Source organism: Lissotriton helveticus, chromosome 12 (assembly GCF_964261635.1).
Source record: "Lissotriton helveticus chromosome 12, aLisHel1.1, whole genome shotgun sequence".
Taxonomy (NCBI): domain Eukaryota; kingdom Metazoa; phylum Chordata; class Amphibia; order Caudata; family Salamandridae; genus Lissotriton; species Lissotriton helveticus.
This window is the reverse complement of record NC_136073.1, coordinates 213166986-213182497: the sequence shown is the minus strand read 5'-3', so window position 1 is coordinate 213182497 and position 15512 is coordinate 213166986. Positions and strand designations below refer to the sequence as shown.

Here is a 15512-nt window from a genome sequence, read left to right as displayed (position 1 = left end):
GCATTAATGTCTTCTTCCAACCCTTGACAGAATCAGAGTGTCTTGAGGTGACAGACTGGACAAAGTAATACCTTCACAAGTGCTGCCTTCGGGTTACTGGAGAGACATCACCCAATGGCCTCCGGACAGTTTAGGGCACACTAACATGCAACTTTATACAGAGTAACTGAGGGCGGTGATGCTCGCGCTCACATACATGGCTTTTCAATTCACCAGCTGCTCTTGCTCAACCTAACACGCCATTATTTTGGGCTCTCTTTCACTTATTTCACCTAGCTCTTATAATCATATACCACTTGCCGCATCTTTAAAGTGCCTGTCTTGCTCTCCATTCTGGCTCTTCACTCGCCTACTCTGCTAAATCCAACTGCACCCTTATAATCTTGTGAGACGAGGAGACAGTGGGGTAACACAAAACGTTTGGGACATCACCCACAGATTATGGTGAGAGGCCCCTAAATCTTCCATAGCTCACAAATATTCATAGACCATAGGCTGAAAGACCCCCGCAGGGGCTCGAAGGGCGTGTGTTATGTCCCTGCAAGGAACAGGGCTGCCCTATGGCTGGGTTTCCACCAGGCTGCATTTCAATACATCGGGAGTCGGAGGCAGGCGCGCAACACGCATTGGAATCAAAGGGCTTCAGCCACCCCCGTCGTGTGTGACAGCCCCGGCTCAGATGGCTCCTGGGCACACACACAGCCGCACCCGACCACTTCACAGGTCTTTAAAAGACCATGTGCATGTTAAAGAGGCTTTGTTAATGTTTTACCCCTTCTAAGAGCCCCTGCAGCGCCACTCTACCTACTGCTTAATGTTTCAGTCCCCCCCGAAATTTTTTCTTAGACCCCCCCCCCCCCCCCCCCCGAAATGTGGCTCTAGTTGCGCCTCTGGGCGGAGATTCTTTGTCGGCCGGACTGCCCAAAAGGTCGGAACTTATCATGGTTGTGACCCGTTTCTGAAATATTTGTAAGCTGCGATGCTACGGTGGTTGCACAGTACAGTATGCCACAATACGAATACGTGCTGACTAGCGAGCAACTTTGATGATTTTTGCTATCATTGATATTAGAAAAGGAGTGTTTACTTTCATTTTGGATCGTTGGATTGAAACAGATTTACCATATTGTTCATCAATCCATGGCTCGTCACTGAGCTGTAAGACCGAAATTACAGAGTGATGTCTTGTGAATCTCTCACTATATTGGAGACCAAACTTGGTCCTATAACCGTCCGAATTTCTAGGACAGACATATTTCCTTTGCCTTGAAAAAGTCTCTTTAAGACTAAACACGTGTCGGCAAGTAGTGTGATGGGAGCTTTAATTGAAGTCATTTTTGGGATAAAGACTATCAAGATTACTATACGTCTGGGACCCTTATGTTTTACTATAGTAGTTGTTAATGTCTCTATACCTAAACTGAATGGGGCTACTTATTACCATACATGTCATTGAGGTCTGTATAACTAGAAAGTGAAAAGAGGTGTGCTGTTAAAGCCCTTTTTCTTTTCATGTACTCTGTGTGCAAATAACACCCTTGGGTAGTTGGTGTTTTTCGGGCGAATTAAGCACCCAAATCTAGACTTCTTTGTAGAATTTCTATATTGCATGTATATATTATACCACTATCATATACTGGTCTAAGAATGAGCGGACGTTTCCCTATCAGGGAACACTACTACCCATTTTTAGGGCTTGCCTGCTGATGTGCATGCGCATAGCTGGCGAAGTTCTATAGTAGCTTATCCAGAGTTTAACCACTGGCGATTCCACAGGCGATTCCATGCAGTGCATGTGCTTTTTAGGTCATTGCGCAAGCGCAAGCCCTAAAAAGCGCGTGCACAATGCCACCAGCCGCCTGCCTGCCTGCCTCGCATTATCACATCAAAGGCAGCCCAGCCTCCCCTCCCACAAGCTTCTCAGCGTGCGCTCATCCCCTAATTATTCACGGCCGGCCGGCCGTACTTTCAGTTTCACGGCCGCCAGGCCGTGTTTCCTTTTATGCTCTCCGATGCTTGGTTTTTTTTTTTTTTACTTGTTTACTTCTCAAGAGAAACGTAATACTTTAATTGGAGTTTACCTGCACTTATATTTTTCAATTTCAAGCACTGGCCGTACAGCAGGGCAAAAAAAACATTGACAAAGCCAAGAGGACTCAAAAGCTAAACCTGCTGGCTTTTGATCTCTTCTTCAGCCGCACACTTGGACTTTCCTAGCCCCTCCCCCTTCCACTTCCTAGTCATTTTCCTCCTTACCCGCCAACCCTGATCAGCCCCTTCCCTGCCTCTGCCTAGATTACTCCTTCCTTAGCATTCTCACCCCTCATATGTCTAGCCTCTACAAGACCCCTTATTATTTCTCCCTATCCTAGCCCTTTCCTTTACTCAACACCCCCCACCCCCAAAGCGCCCGCCTCGCGCTATTTGTATGGCCCCCTCCCCCACACCCTCCTTGTTTATTTCTCCCCTGGACAATGATGGCGTTTTTTGAAGTTCTAACCGGTTTTTGTCAGGGAGATCCTTCTCACTGCTATGCAGCTCAGCGTGACGGATTAAACATCGACTAGTTAAATAAAAATTAATATCAACCGCCTCCTAACTTCTAATGTCATGTTGTTCATAACTAATGAACTGATTAGAGGATAAACACATCAGCTAGACATTTCTGCATGCCTGCCTCTGCTGGGAGAGGCAGACACCAGCAGAGTCCCTGCTTTCACCTAGGCTGCCAGACAGCTGCTATTCCAGTCTCTCTCTTCTCATTAGAGCTCCTGCGACGAGCATTTTATGTTATTCATTTTTTACTCGATGACGTATTGGATTTATAAAAGTAAAACTGCTGAAAACTTTCTTAATTTTCATATTTCTTTGGCTAATTTCAGTACAACGCTGTACTTTTGGATTGGAGGATTTTATAGCAGTAGAACTACTGAAATATTTAATACAAATGTTTCATCAGCTCCTTTGCATACTTTACGTTCTCTTTTCTCTAACCCTCATATTTTATCAAAGCTGTGCCGCTTTATACTTTTAAAGATCAATTCAAACGCACAGAATTCTTTTCTTTTGGGCCTTGCTTTAGATGCAGGGGGAAGCTGGGAAGGAATTAGACAGCACGAAATAAAGACATGCGATTATTTTCAGGAACCCCGCCGACACCCACCACACAGCTCCACCGATGCAGCCACCACACAGCTCCACCGACACAGCTCCACCAAGGCACCCACCACATAGGCACCCACCACAGACCTCCACCGCTTTGTTAATGTTTTACCCCTTCTAAGAGCCCCTGCAGCGCCACTCTACCTACTGCTTAATGTTTCAGCCCCCCCCAAAAAATGTTCTTGGCCCCCCCCCCCCCCCTGAAATGTGGCTCTAGTTGCGCCTCTGGGCGGAGATTCTTTGTGGGCCGGACTGCCCAAAAGGTCGGAACTTATCATGGTTGTGACCCGTTTCTGAAATATTTGTAAGCTGCAAGGCTACGGTGGTTGCACAGTATGCCACAATACGAATACGTGCTGACTAGCGAGCCACTTTGGTGATTTTTGCTATCATTGATATTAGAAAAGGAGTGTTTACTTTCTTTTTGGATCGTTGGATTGAAACAGATTTACCATATTGTTCATCAATCCATGGCTCGTCACTGAGCATTGTAAGACCGAAATTACAGGGTGATGTCTTGTGAATCTCTCACTATATCGGAGACCAAACTTAGTGTTATAACCGTCCGAATTTCTAGGACAGGCATATTTCCTTTGCCTTGAAAAAGTCTCTTTAAGACTAAACACGTGTCGGCAAGTCGTGTGATGGGAGCTTTCATTGAAGTCATTTTTGGGATAAAGACTATCAAGATTACTATACGTCTGGGACCCTTATGTTTTACTATAGTTGTTGTTAATGTCTCTATACCTAAACTGAATGGGGCTACTTATTACCATACATGTCACCACCACACAGCTCCACCGATGCAGCCACCACACAGCTCCACCGACACAGCTCCACCGAGGCACCCACCACACAGGCACCCACCACACAGGCACAGAATCCTTTTCTTTTGGGCCTTGCTTTAGATTCAGGGGGAAGGAATTAGACAGCACGAAATAAAGACATGCGATTATTTTCGGGAACCCCGCCGACACCCACCACACAGCTCCACCGATGCAGCCACCACACAGCTCCACCGATGCAGCCACCACACAGCTCCACCGATGCAGCCACCACACAGCTCCACCGATGCACCCACCACCCAGCTCCACCGATGCACCCACCACCCAGCTCCACCGATGCACCCACCACACAGCTCCACCGACACAGCTCCACCGATGCACCCACCACACAGCTCCACCGATGCACGCACCACACAGCTCCACCGAAGCACCCACCACACAGCTCCACCGAAGCACCCACCACACAGCTCCACCGAGGCACCCACCACACAGCTCCACCGAGGCACCCACCACACAGCTCCACCGAAGCACCCACCACAAAGCTCCACCGAAGCACCCACCACACAGCTCCACCGAAGCACCCACCACACAGCTCCACCGATGCACCCACCACACAGCTCCACCGATGCACCCACCACACAGCTCCAGATGCACCCACCACCCAGCTCCACCGATGCACCCACCACCCAGCTCCGCCGAGGCACCCACCACACAGCTCCACCGATACACCCACCACACAGATCCACCGAAGCTCCAACTAAGCTCCACCAATGCACCCACCACACAGCTCCATCAATGCACCCACTAAGCTCCACCGATGCACCCACCACACAGCTCCACCTACACAGCTCCACCAATGCACCCACCACACAGCTCCACCAAGGCACCCACCACACAGCTCCACCGATGCACCCACCACACAGCTCCACCGACAGCTCCATCGATGCACCCACCACACAGCTCCACTGATGCACCCACCACACAGCTCCACCTACACAGCTCCACCGATGCACCCACCACACAGCTCCACCGATGCACCCACCACACAGCTCCACCGAGGCACCCACCACACAGCTCCACCGAGGCACCCACCACACAGCTCCACCGAGGCACCCACCACACAGCTCCACCGACACAGCTACAACGATACACCCACCACCCAGTTCCACCGATGCACCCACCACACAGCTCCACCCACACAGCTCCACCGATGCACTCACCACACAGCTCCACAGAGGCACCCACCACACAGCTCCACAGAGGCACCCACCACACAGCTCCACCAAGGCACCCACCACACAGCTCCACCAATGCACTCACCACAGAGCTCCACCGAGGCACCCACCACACAGCTCCACAGATGCACCCACCACACAGCTCCACAGATGCACCCACCACACAGCTCCACAGATGCACCCACCACACAGCTCCACCGAAGCACCCACCACACAGCTCCACCGATGCACCCACCACACAGCTCCACCGATGCACCCACCACACAGCTCCACAGATGCACCCACCACACAGCTCCACAGATGCACCCACCACCCAGCTTCACCGATGCACCCACCACACAGCTCCGCCGAGGCACCCACGACACAGCTCCACAGATGCTCCAACTAAGCTCCACCAATGCACCCACCACACAGCTCCATCAATGCACCCACTAAGCTCCACCGATGCACACACCACTCAGCGCAACCACAGCATCACTCAGCTCAACCACAGCATCACTCAGCGCAACCACAGCATCACTCAGCGCAACCACAGCATCATAAATAATATAGTTTTATTGTTACATGGCTCAGTCTATCTGCCCGCGATCATAACAATTGGTTGTTCTCGTTTTTCCTGTCCTTTAATTTGTTGCTGTTTAAGATGAACAATGGCTATCAATTTTCCATTTCTTTATTTTTTCGTATATTTTGCCTTATAGAAGGACAGTGGACAGGCCAATACCCTGAAAATATATCTAATTAGTCGCGAATCCCCAGTTCCAATTGGAAATGCTTTCCAACACATCGGTATGTGTATTACCAGTACCTATGGGATAGGGGGCTTTGGCACACATCAGGATAGATACACCTTGGTTGTTATTTCGCTAATTTGGTAGCACCAATTAGATAATTGATTGCATACACAGGTGTTTTATAAAATAAAATAAGTGCACTGGTGGACACGTCAGTTTGAGTCTTGCTTGCTGCCACTCCAGGATATATTCACTTTTTCAATTTTTCATTTTCTAAAAAATGTTTCCTTTAGAGATTTATGTAAACTGTGCGATAGATATGTATATATTGTAATTTTTAGATTTATAGAACCCAAAAGAAGTGTATCTTTATATGAAAAAGAAGTGTGTAAAGTAAAAGAATAAATACACAAAAAAAGATATGAGTGAATAAAACACACTGTATAAAGAATGTTTTTTTGATTTATTAAGGTTTCAGGATGTAAATGATATATATAGAAAACTGAATTGATTCACTTTTGAAGAATTGTGTTAGGTCAGATAGGTAATTGATAAACCTATCTTGAATAAGGATTTGTATTTATTGGTTCCATAGCATCATTTTTGTTATTGAAGTATATTGTTCCCAGATGCTTTTTGGGTTATAGAGGGAAAACCCCTTATTGTATTGAGACCACAACATCACTCAGCGTAACCACAACATCACTCAGCGCAACAACAGCATCACTCAGCGCAACAACAGCATCACTGGTTCAAATATGTTCTTTCAATGTTTCAAGCTGTTTTCAAGCTTTCATGCTTTATTACAAATCACAAAAAGATGTTAATATTTCACTTCTGTTCTTGGATTTTCGTCACAATAAAAAACACTGAACATAATCTTCACAAAATTTATTTACAAAAGTTTAAGCTATTGCCATTACAAATTAAATAAATTATTTAAGTATTATTTAAAAAAATTAAAAGCCATTGTTATTTGTAAAATCAATACATCTAAGTCACTTAAATACACAACATGTTGCATTACAAATGCTATAGGTGTTTGCGAAAGTTATAACTATTGGCATTGTAAATGACAAAGCTATTAATTTAGCTATTTTAAAAAAATAACACATAAATTAAAAAAAATGTTATTTATAAGACCAATAGCTCAAACTTTCCTAATGCGAGCCCTATTGCATTTCCAATGCTTGTTTGTGTTGAATGCATTTGAATACAAACCGGTAAAAAATGTTGGAAAAGCACAAAAATCCGATATTTTTTCCCTTCTCATGCACAAACGTAAAACAGCAAAATCGTAAAGAAATCTATTAAAAAAAATCGAGCGCTGTCTTCATCGTTTCAGAATTATTAGAGGAAACAGAAGGTTAAATGCCACGTTACAAAAGAATTCTGATAATTCAACACTAAATCGTTGTCACCCACTAGCTCTCTTGGCTGTTGCAGAATAGCAAAAAGTAATAAATGACTAGTATTTTTTCTAAGTAAGATGTCAACCCTAGCCAGGAGCCAAAGCTTGATATTTCCGTGAAGGTCGCCTGTTCCTTTGCTAGACTGCTGTGAACGTGTAGCACTATTAATGGGAAGAAACCGCTTGCACAACCATTCACTCGCATCACAACTCGATCAACCTTCAATTTAGAATTTCACGAAAAAAATCATGGTATGCCGCGTCCAGATGCTTCAGAGCAAAATCTGCAAACTATTCATGGTAGAAATATTATATATAGGAATGGCTCAAAACTCCTGAAGGTCGCAACCTACCATGTCAGATGAGAATAGCTTACACAACATGCCTTTTTTAATGCTGCGCGGTAAATGCTCTATTTTTTTTATGCTACAAAATGCCAAATGCAAAAAACAGAAAAGACAGGTGAGGTCCTCAAGCCTGTTGACGTCACAGCGGATGGCTCGAGAATTAAATAAAAAACTGTTTTGGAGACCTGAGGGTTGTCCGCAAGACTGACATACTTCCCATTATTTAGCTTCGATTGGCTGCGTAAGTTTAGGCACACTACCGGTTAGCTCCCTACCGCGTCTAAACCATCTCCGATTTTCATACGCTTACCTGCCTTTTCTGTCCCTTCCAGGCTCCGGTACCTGACTGTATGCTTGTAGACCCCTCTACACGGAAGTACACAAGGGACACCATGCGAGGCTGCTGGGGGGCGGGCACAGAGCCCCAGCCTCATCAACGCCCGCCTCCTTGTCCTCCAAAGGCAACGTAACTAAGGCGGTGAGCGGCGGCCCGATCCACCAATGACGAAGCAGCATTGATCACAGTTGTGCCAGTAGCCAATCATAAAGGAAAGGACACAGTCAAAGGCGAGCGGATTTCAAGTACTGAGCTAAGGAGATATAATGGCAATCGAGCACAAGTAATACTGTATAGTTAGACATAGGGGTGAGCAGTTTACAATAACCTGAGAAAGACAATGCTTTCGTGGAACAACAAGGAAGTGCGACTACGTCCCTCCCTGACGCACTTAGTATTAGTCCGGTAGAATGGGTAGAAAAGAGGGTGCCTGATCTCCCTATGGCGCTGCCCATTTCTACATGGGGTGTTCAACTACCTCATAGCTGCCAAGGTTTCAGATTGCTTATGTGTGACATTTTCGTAATATCAGTGTAATTATGAGTGACATTCAACAATTATGAGTGACACTTTCTCGCGAGCAAAAATCAAGCAATGAAGACGAGGGAAACACATATATCAGAAATTACAGCCCTTTCAGCAACGAGAAACTCTACGAAGATCTTAAAACTATTGCAAAGCACCAGAAATGGAAGGGCACTATCTGACATGAAACACAGACTGCATAGCTGCCACGTTTTAAGAGTGCTTATGTGTGACATTTTCAAGGTTTCAGGGTGTTTATGAACGACATTCAACTACTAAATGTATAACACTTAAGTGTGACACTTTTCTGCGAGCAAAATCAACAAATTAAGTACATGGACACAGATAAAACATAAGAAATTACACTAATTTGATCAAGGACAAGCTATGAAAAGAACTTGAAACTTCTGCAAAACACCTGATCCTATTGTAAAACGATTGTATACCCACATCTTACATGATTTTACACTTGTTATCATTACTGCTGCTTGTAGAGCCACAAACACTGCATTTTACAATGTAAAATTGCCAGATCATGTTTGGCTACGGAACACTTTATCGCACTTAGTTCAACAAGCCATGAATTCCCTTTCTTATTGTAATCTCAACCTTATTGCCGCGTGCTCTCTTCTTAAACACAAAAATCACTGCACTGATTTTAGTACTTGCTCCATAGTGTAACAGGCCACTTACCAACAGGAAAATCCTGCCTGGGGCTGTAGTTTATAAGCTGCAGTGGCGAACTCAGTACTCACTGCTGACAGCTATTGCGTAGGCCATGCCGGGGTCGCAGCAATGAATGTCTAATGTCTTCCTGGGGGGCCTGGCAAGGCTTGTAAAAAAATAATCCTGTCTGGAGTTAGTCACGCCGCTCGCCATCCACTTACAGGAGCCTGCCAGGCTTTGGAGGAATGAGTGCAGTGAAAGGAGCCTGCTCTGACAATAAGCAGGTATTATATCTTAACAGGTACCGGCCGCCCATGCTGGCAGGAGGTATCATAAAGAGGAAGCGAAGGCAGAGTCTCTCAGGGCCCATCGATGTGTAGAATAGCTTTAGTCGGAATAGCAGGGGCATTAAGGGGGGCCTAGTGAGCAACAAGAGTCAAGCCTGGAGCCTCCTGCCTGGCAACCAGAACGCCAGGGGGAAAGGAAGCCACGTAAAGCCTCAACAGCGGGCCGATCCGCAACAGGAGCAGTGCACAGAACTTGGAGGCATATCCTGAAGCGCCTGTGAGTAGGCAGCAGAGCCGCCTGGCTCTGCAGCCGGGGGTCTGGGGCAGAGTATCAGCTTGGAATAAGAGATGGAGAGGCAGCCGAGAGGTATGGGGCACGCACCGGAGATCCCGCGGGGGCCGGCCGCAGGGGCCGATGCCACAGGCATCAGAAAGTGAGGTGATATTAAAGCTAAACAACAGAGTTATACGAGCGTGCTACACTTACAGGGATTGGTTTGGTAAAAGACCACAGACTCGCCAGAATCTGAGGTTTTCTGTGTTAGACGGAGGTGTGAGGCGCCTTGCAGGAATCCAATCAATGATTCCACGCATGACTGAGTCTGACCGGGCGGCCAGCGTGGATATATCAGCTCAGCTGTTGTCATCTAACCAACATTAACGGGCACCAGCTGAGAAAAATCAGGCTGACTCCAAAGAAACATTCCCAGCAATACTATAAATTTCACACACCTGTGTCAGCGCGGCCGCAACGAGTTCTGTTGCACGCACCAAAGCAGTCAGATCATATTGTAATGATCGCGGACTGATCCTGCCTCTGCCATGACTGTGCGACCCATTTCAACGTCGTAAACTCCAGTGCCCATGATCAACGAGGCACCAATATAATTATTGCGGCGACGCATGGTGGGTAGCGGCAAACTAAAGCAATTTAACTGCCGCTCGCCCTGCCGCGCACTCTGGGTGAGTAATGGATACACTGTTTGCATTCACGTGACCCCACCACGTCACGTGAATGCCGTGCCGGACGGCCCGCAGCAGCTGGGCTAAAAATGAATGCTCATTGTGCAGCCAGCGCAGCAATGAAGAGCCACCAGATTAGTGCAACGATCCTGACCTGCCATTGCCATTCAAGTAAAAACTGCACTCTTGACACCAATGACACAATCTACTGTCAGAGCAGCACGCGGTCCATTTGCAGGTCCATTTGCGCTGCTTCCTCATGCGTCACGACTCACGACACTAAAGTGCCTGGACGGCAATTTCGGCCCGCTTGTCTTTTCCTCTGCAACGACAGTGGTGGTAAGGAGGCGCCGCAAATGCGTGACGTTAAATTTTAGTGCGGGGATGCGGACCACCGAACTAAATACGTTAGTGTCACGCCTAATGCGTGACACTTGACAGGCCTGCTACCTTAGTAGTTGTTTTTATATGTATTATTGTAAGTGAGCGCATGCGGTGTGCGATGGTTCGGCTTATCTTGGCTATTAGCTTTAGTTACGTATTTGTAGTTTAGCTTGTTATATTGTAAGTATTGTTCAGTGTTAGGGTATTTGTATAGCGCCTACTTGGGATGTTGAAGTGCTTGCCCACGCAGGTAGTAGCACACAGTGTCTTGTGAGTGTGTCTTATAAGATTGTTATATTTGATTTAGGCTTATGTGGGAAGTGTTTGCACGTCGTGGGTAATAACCACTGAGGTGCAATTATCAAGTTATGGGTCTTAGCGTTTAACGGTGTGAGGATGAGTGAAAGATAGACAAGAATTCAAAATTTGCAAACATACGTGACAAGAATTTTCAATTCTATTAAGGACGAGGCGAGGATTATGCTTTTATCATTTCTTTATAAGGAAATGCTCAGCAGCCAATTATAGTAACAAAAAAACTACATTACCCATGAACACCAGGGTATAACCATAGAGTATACAGTATAAAAGGTCACAATGCTAGTCCTTTTTCCTCTTTCTTTGTCGAAGAAACAGTTCAAGTGCAATAGGGAAATCCAACGTAGACCAGTAGGAACAGAAGAAAACACGCCGCAGGGGTCCAAACGAGCTGGATGCAGGCAGCAGAAGAACACTGGATCCCCAAACCAGGAAAAAGGGGAAACGAAGACGGATGACACCGGCAAACTCTACTTCGGGTCAGAACCTGAAAAGAGACATACAGCCGTAATACACATATATAGTGCAAGAGTATAAGAATGCAAACCAGGGGGGGAAAAAATAAGGGATGTAAAAGTTTTGCAACATCATCAATACAGATTACAGCAAAATAACAATGCAAATCAATAACAATGGGTGGGATAATCCTCGCCTCCTTGTCCTTAATAGAATTGAAAATTCTTGTCACGTATGTTTGCAAATTTTGAATTCTATGTCAGGACAGGAGGCTTCGATTATGCTTGTTCAAAGCTGATTCACCACCACAGAAGCAATATGATCGATTGGCTTATAATAAAACCAATCTGCGGCCTTCATAATGTCAAACAGGGTGACACCCATGGAGAAAGCTTTAGAAGCCATCGCCCCACGTGCAGAATGTGCACCAAACACAGAAACATCAATGCCAGCTTCTGACATGAGCCATCTTACCCAGCGCGCTAATGTAGCTGGAGTTACAGGGCGAAATGGTTTCTGTAAAGCAATTAATAATTGACCTTGCAGATCTGAACGTAAAGAAGCAGTACTTACTGTAAAATAGCAGAAGTTGTGTGTTGAGGCGCGAGGCAAACAGGTCTATGTGACACTGACCCCAACTCCGAAGAAGAGAGCGGAAGACGCGAGGGTGAAGCCTCCAGTCGCTGAAATCCCGAAGATGTCTCGAGTGCCAATCCGCAATCTGATTGTGGCGACCGGGAAGATACTCTGCAATAACAGTGATCTTCCGCTGCAGGCAAGAATGCCATAAATCCTTGGCTATCTCCGCTAGCACCTTGGACCGAGTGCCGCCCAGCTTGTTGACATAGCGTACTGCAGACACGTTGTCCATACGGAGGAGTATGCAGCAGTTGGACTGCTGGGGAGTAAAGCACTTGATCGCAAAGGAACCCGCTAGGAGTTCCAGACAATTTATGTGGAGAGATAGTTCCTTAGGAGACCAACGACCCCCCGTCGAGACAGGACCGCACCGGGCTCCCCAACCCCAGCGACTGGCATCGGACTCTATCACCAGTTCCGGCGATGCACCGAATAGGGCTCGACCATTCCAGGCCTCCATGTGGTCTAGCCACCATTGCATCTCCCACCTCACCTCCTCCGATAGAGGAATCTGATCTTTATATCTGAGACCTTTCCGGAGATGCTGGATCTTCAGACGCTGCATAGCCCTGTAATGCAGAGGACCCGGAAAGATCGCCTGAATGGAAGACGCTAACAGCCCTACTACACGTGCCAACGATCTCAATGACACAGTCTGTCTGGAAATAATGGAGGTCAACTCCCTCTTGATATAACAAATTTTCTGGTTGGGCAAGAGAAGCTGACAAGCAATAGAGTCGATCTTGAAACCCAGAAAATCTAGTGACTGCGTCGGTGTCAAAACCGATTTCTGAATGTTGACCAGAAAACCGAGAGATTGTAAAAGATCGATGGACCACTCCAGATGAGTCAGGAGTTTGCGAGGACAATCCGCCATAAGGAGAATGTCGTCCAAGTAAATAATCAGACGCACACCTGAGCTCGGAGATGTTCGACAACCGGCCTCAGAAGCTTCGTGAAGCACCACAGTGCTGACGAGAGGCCGAACGGGAGAACCTGATACTCGTACCAAACACCCTTCCAATGAAACTGGAGGAACCGACGATGGGGTTTGAAAATTGGAATCGACAGATAAGCATCCTTGAGATCCAGACGGACCATCCAATCTCCCTCGCGAAGGAGATCCCTTAGAGATGGATGCCCTCCATCTTGAAGTGTCTGTACATGACCCCTCCGTTGAAGTCTTTCAGGTTGAGAACAAGGCGCGATCCGCCCCCTTTTTTCTCGACCAGAAACACTGAGCTGACGAACCCTCTTGGATGACGGACAGAGGGAAGAATCGCCCCTTTCCTGAGAAGAACGTCGATCTCCTCGGAGAGGCAAACTTGATCTTGAAGGGAAAAACTTAAAGGAGTGGGTGGGTGGAGTTGATGCTGGGGCTGGTAAAACTCTATCTTGAAACCTTGAACAGTTTCCAGCACCCATGCATCGCTGGAGATCATGCGCCAGTTGTTGAGAAAAAACTGTACTCTGCCCCCCAAAACCACATCGCAAGCATGAATCAGGCTCACCTGAATTGTTGGAGTCTTGATAATGGCCTTGCTGTCCTCCGGAACGGCCTTTTCCATAGTTCCCTCGACCCTTGCGGGAGGGATAAAAGTTTGCTCTGGTGGAAAATCCTGAGTCTTGGCCTCCTCCACGCTGAGAGTTGTTACCTCTGTGGGACTGTTGATGTGAACCTCGGCCGAACGAGCGTCCACGATGTCGTCCGGCCTTGGCAAAAACCGGACGCATAGCGCGACGCAATGAAGCCTGCGCCCTGTCAATGCCACTGAAGGTGGAAACAAATTTGGTCAGCTCTTTCAAGAAAGGCTAGAAAAACCAGAACAAATGCCTGCACCCTCCTTATTTATTGTAACGTTACACCAAAGGGGACAGACTAGTATATTGAGTATACACTAGGATTTTGAAAACAATTGTTTATTGTTCCTGGGCATTTTACGTTGTCTTGTGATAAACCATGAAGTTGATCTTTGGTTGAAAAAATAATAATTGTAGTTTGTTTTGTTTAAATGTTATTCGGATGTTTTGTAGTCTAATTTGTGAATATATTTTCTTTGTTTCGTATGAAATGTATATATATGTGTGTAAATTAAGCCAAATATGAAAGTGCATTTGTTTTTCTGCCTAATACATGTATGAAACTTTGCTAAAAATAAAATGTGAGTGGTACAAATCAAGGTACCTGACCGAACGTAAATTGTCATTGGTTTGGTCTACATTTGATTAATAACGTTACAATAAATAAGGAGGGTGCAGGCATTTGTTCTGGTTTTTCTGATTTATAAAAGGTCCAGCCCGCCCCTGTCCCATTCAAGGACCTAGCTCCCTTGGGTTTCAAAAGTTTCAAAAAAGGCTGGCCAAATAGAAGGCCTTGCGCTTCCGGACCCGACTCAGAGGTAGAGAGCTCTGCCAGTTTAGGGTCTAATTTTAAGAGAATAGATCGGCGTCTCTCGCAAGATAAAGCACAATTGGTGTTCCCCAATTGGCATATAGCCCTCTGCGCCCATTCAATTAATTCATCAGGGTCCACAAGGGCCGAAGCTTCCTTGGCCTGGAATCCAAGATCTAGAATTTTGGTCAAAGGACCAAGCAAGTCAAGCAATTTGTCTTGGCAAGAGCGCCAAGACCTGTCAAGGCCCTTCTTGGGGTCCTTTGCGTACTTTTTAGGTCTCGCCTCTCAATGCGCATGCGCATTGAGCGAGACTATAGGGGCTTAAACAAGGCTTACCTAGACTGGCGATTTACTGGCGATTTGATGCTGTGCCCGTGCGCTTTTAGGTCAATGCGCAAGCGCATTGACCTAAAATGCGCGTGCACATCATCAAATCGCCATCTGTTCCCCAGCAGCACTCCTCCCACACCTTTGAAGTGAAGCTTAGCTTCACTTCAAAGGCCCCTGCTGCTTCGCACTATTCACGGCCCGAGGCCGTGTCTCTCCCTCATCGCCGCTCTCCCCGCTCCGCCCCCTGCTGCGGCCGTGTCGCATTTCTCCTCCCCCCTCCCCACAGCAATGCCCTCCGTCTTGTTTTCTTTCCTTTTAATATTTAAAAGGCCAATAGAGCAGGCAGCAACCTGACTCAAATTGAGGTAAAAAGTGGAGGGAGTAAAGCCTGCTGACACCTAGAAACACACTCTAGGCAAAGCCTATGCACCAAAGTAACTACCAAAGCTCTCACAAAACTCCAGCGTCATACGGGGTTAATCTCCAAGCAGGCTGTGGGCGTTGACGTGTAAAACGACTTTCTCCTAACCGGCGCTGT

The 15512-nt window shown here is 46.6% G+C and overlaps 1 protein-coding gene across 6 annotated transcripts in view; it reads right to left on the bottom strand.

The window, feature by feature from the left end:
* MEAK7 (MTOR associated protein MEAK7) overlaps positions 1 to 8131 on the bottom strand; it is a 254710-nt gene extending 246579 nt beyond the window's left edge. For 5 of the 6 annotated variants that reach the window (XR_013603851.1, XM_078671083.1, XM_078671085.1 and 2 more), the window contains exon 1: positions 7985 to 8115. Coding sequence is in view for 1 of the 6 variants with exons in the window: in XM_078671081.1 (XP_078527207.1) it covers positions 7985 to 8068 (84 nt within the window). In the remaining 5 variants the exon portion in view is untranslated. Of the gene's footprint in view, positions 1 to 7984 lie in introns of all 6 variants that reach the window. The other variant, XM_078671081.1, reaches the window with a different exon arrangement.
* Between the last annotated feature and the right edge of the window lie 7381 nt (positions 8132 to 15512).